Raw genomic sequence first — 4,385 nt, 5'->3', positions numbered from 1 at the left:
TATATATATATATATAAAGGCTGATTTAATGTGAAATATAAACACCAAGAAAGCTAAAGCCAAGAAAACTAAGAAAACAACGAGTCAGAATCTTAGTGTGGTTATCTTGAAGGTAATAATGCGCAAAATGAAATTAGTATTTTTGTTAAGAATATTAAAATATTATTACATATATAAAACAATTTCTTACTGCCTCTATTTTTATTATTATTTCCTTAACTTATAATTTATAAAGACTGCTATTATCGAATATGAAATGAATGACGCCAAGAAAATAAGCGCGTCAAAAATCATTTTTCCGAATTCGTCGATGATTTATAAAAGTTATAATTATTTAAGGAGAACTGAATGACCCAGAGAAACCTTGGGCATCAAAACTATGAGGCAACCATGATCAAAACCATCTGCCGAACACAATTTCACTAATATCAAGCTCAATCAAAGGGAATCTCACTAAATATTAATTAGCAAATTTCGCGTGTGACACACTATTTTGTGTACGAAATAAAATATCGATGAAAATTTAATTTACTGTCATATTTTATCCCAGATAAACCAGTTCACTGATAATCATCACTTGTTTCTCGATATTTTTTTTTTAACCTTAATATTTTAAATATCCAGCATCTACCTTAGAAGATACATGCATGATTCTAAATTAATGAAGTGATTTTAATTTACAGGAAAAAAAGTTTCCTAACATAAGACGCTGTTTTTAAAATTAAGATTAGAATGTAACAAGAATTTTGATTTTTATTATATTTAATGTACAGTGTGTAAAAAAACAATCGAAACCTCTGAACCTTTGATCTGACTGGATCTTCACATAATAAGATTCAGTCTCAATGGTTTGAGAGAATGACCCAAATATGCTAATTAGTTAGTGTAGACGATATTTAAAGTTATGAAATAACACATACGTACTTTCTCTAAATAAGCATATTTTTTGCTGACCCTCAAAATATAGGGAGCAGTCGCAATTTGGGAAATATGGTCTTAAAAATTGAGTCAGGAGTTAATTTTACCTTTAGCTTATTTCACTATATCTCCACAAAATTTCAAGTGAATTGAAAAATTTTACACACAATTATAAAATTCAATTATCTAAGGATAATTTCATGCAAAAAGTAATTTTTAATAATTATTTAAAGTTTTTTATTATTTTATTATGAAATTAAAGTCATTTATTATTAATTATTATTATTAATCATTAAAGTTTATTATTAAATTAAAGTCAGAAAATTTTAAACAATAAGAGATTCATTTGCCTCTAAAATATGTTGTTTGTTATTTGCTAAAATATAGTGTTTCATTTTGTCTATAAAATTGTCTTCAATAAAAACGATTCCGTAATGTTTGTTCAATTATAAAAATATTTCATTAGGATATTATATTAATGAAATGCATTTAAAATTAAAGAATCGCACATCGAAGAGTCCCTAAAATTTTTTTATAAAAATAAAGAGAAAACTGGCAAGCAAGGAACTTTTTTAAGTGTGATAACATAGAAAAATTCCATTACGAAAAAAAAGCAACTTTGTCAACGAGAACTGCATATTGATGTATGGATTCTTATAAATTCATAGTCTTATAACTCGGTATGGGAAACTCCTATTTTAACACTGTTTGTTGTACATTACTTATTAAAATGTGATTTTTTTTATTATCTTAAACAACAAATAATGGTTTTTTTAAGAGTTTCTTTTCATTTTGAACGTTCAGTAAATATTTGTGTTCTGTAGCATAACGTTCCGGTAAAATGAATTTTACCATAAAAAGTACCGGGACGCTGAGTGCCGGTACTTTTACCGTAATTTGATTTGAAATTATTTACAATGTAATATTATTTTTCTAAATTAACTTAATAAAATAACCAAAATAAAAACAAATGATTAAAAGTAATTACTTAGCATTCTTATGATCACCCTTCTGGATCGAATCTTTGCTCTTTGGCCATCACTATTATCTTGTCTCGATGTTTCTGAGCGGTAAAGATTTCTTGCTCTGTGGAGGGTGAGGCATATTCTGCAGTACAGTACAGTAATGAGCGTCATGGGAACAACGAAGAAAATGAAAGTAGAACATAACATAAGAGTTTCCCATTTTCTGTCTGGATCGTTAAATGGGAAACCGCACCAAGCTGATTCCAAAATAAGTTCGCCTTCTGGTTCCAACTAGATGTTTAGAACAAAATTAAAATATTAGCCATTTTCTATTCATAGTTTATAAAAGAATATTTAGTAAAATACTGTAAAGATAAATAAAGTTTTTTTTTTTAACTAGCGCATTAAAAAATGAACCTACTGTTTATTTCAAAAACAAATTACAGTTTTAATTAAAACTCTGAATAAAATCATATCGGACAATTTAGAACAAAGTAAAAATATTAGCCATATTCTTTTCATCGTTTATAAAAGAATATTTAGTAAATTACTGTAAAGATAAATAAAGTTTTTCTTTTTAACTAATGCATTAAAAAATGAACCTATTGTTTATTTCAAAAGAAAATTATAGTTTCAACTTAAACTTTGAATAAAATCATATCGGAGAATTTAGAACAAAGTTAAAATATTAGCCATTTTCTATTCATAGTTTATAAAAGAATATTTAGTAAATTACTGTAAAGGTAAATAAAGATTTTTTTAACTAATGTATTAAAAAATGAACCTACTGTTTATTTCAAAAACAAATTATAGTTTTAATTAAAACTTTGAATAAAATCATATTAGAGAATTTAGAACAAAACTAAAATATGTGTGATTTTCTATTCACAGTTACTGAAGGAATATTTAGTAAATTATTATGAAGATCAATAAAGTTTTTTTTTNCTTCCAAACATTACTTTTTTATCGTTTACATGTAAACCAATTGTTGCCTTAAATCAGCTTTTTGTTTTTTTTTCCATAGTTTCCATGAATTAAAGATTAATTCCATATGTTTTTACGTCTTTTTTTCTGTATCGTGCATTGATACGTATGCACTATCCATTTCATGCAGCTCTGTGGATGTCTCGCACGACTTTCTTACTTTCTTTGCTTGCTCCCCTAATTTTTTTGAGCAGTGTATTTTTGCTAAACAGCTGCACTTTATCTCGAGTACATATTGGGAATAAGAAAGGCAGGGTGCTTTCTCACTGAAAAGATCACTTTGAGTTATGAAAAAGCACGGGCTCTCACTGTGTACCCTAAAAATTTATCAAAATGTGTTATATCATGTTATAACTGAATTTGATCCTCTATAATTTATTAGTTACCGTCTTATACTATTTTATGAGTATATTTCAAAAAGTAATTTTCACTGATTATCTAAATAAGAGAAAAGTTTGTATAATAGTTGATAAATACTGATTAAAGGCATGGTACGAAATAATCTCTGTGCATAAATTTTTCTTTCGTCAAAAAAAATTAAACTTGAAAATATTTTTTTTCGATATACAGCGATATTACTGAAAATTATTGGAAAATAAACATTTAGAGGTGCTTTTTTTCAACAAAAAAAGGGGGGTAAAAAGGTTACCGCTATCATTTGAATGGAAAAATTACCAAATTAATGGTTTAAATTTCGTATATTTTGGTTAACTGATTAAAATAATGCTTATTTTTATTTTTTTTTATTCGAAATAACATTACTATACTGTATAGTAATTTTTACAGAATTTTCTTCCCTGTGTACTTTTAATGTGTGAGCATGGTTTATTATTGTTGATATCAAAAAGTTGTAGGTGAAAAAAATTAATATATTTACTAAAAAGATAATTTTTGTTTATTCATAAAATATTCGATTGATTAAAAGATTCTATCAATAAAATACTCGATTTAATAATAAAATTTTTTGAAAGATTAATGCTTAGAGAGACAAATACAAATTGTAGGATAATTTTTATTGAAAATACGTTTTTTTTTTTTTTGACACGGATAAAATGTGAAACGAAATTGTTATTACTGTATTAAAAGTAGACCCCTTTTTTATTTAAAGAAAGAATGAAAAATAATTTTAATAAAACATGTATGAAATGATAAACATATATTGAATAAATTCTTTCTAAGCTTCACACTATACTAAAAAGATGCATATAAGTGGCATAGCTTTCAAATATCTATCTAAAAATAAAAGGCTTTAATATTTTCCTTTAATACAATTTATTTTAAAAAAGCTTCTTGAAAACACAAAATTTAATAGCGAGCTTTGCAATTCATTTTACTCAATTCATTTCCAAATAATTTACACAATGATTTATTGCATTGGCAACTTCTTTTCAAAATAATTTTATTGAAAAGTGCAATTTGCAACGAAACGTGCAGTGTATATTGTAGTTAAACCATTACAAATGTTTTTCTTTTATGTTTCAGGTTTGAAATCTATATATATATAAAAGAAAGTCGTGT

General features: G+C 25.7%; 1 protein-coding gene across 1 annotated transcript in view; it reads right to left on the bottom strand.

Annotated features, from left to right (window-relative positions):
* LOC110283358 (neuromedin-U receptor 2-like) overlaps positions 1-4,385 on the bottom strand; it is a 68,619-nt gene that overhangs the window by 31,202 nt on the left and 33,032 nt on the right. The window contains exon 3 of the mRNA XM_071180326.1: positions 1,907-2,174. Within this exon, the coding sequence (XP_071036427.1) occupies positions 1,907-2,174 (268 nt within the window). The remainder of the gene's footprint in view (positions 1-1,906; positions 2,175-4,385) is intronic.

The sequence above is a fragment of the Parasteatoda tepidariorum genome, chromosome 4, assembly GCF_043381705.1.
Source record: "Parasteatoda tepidariorum isolate YZ-2023 chromosome 4, CAS_Ptep_4.0, whole genome shotgun sequence".
Classification (NCBI taxonomy): Eukaryota; Metazoa; Arthropoda; class Arachnida; order Araneae; family Theridiidae; genus Parasteatoda; species Parasteatoda tepidariorum.
This window is presented reverse-complemented; position numbering and strand designations above follow the sequence as displayed.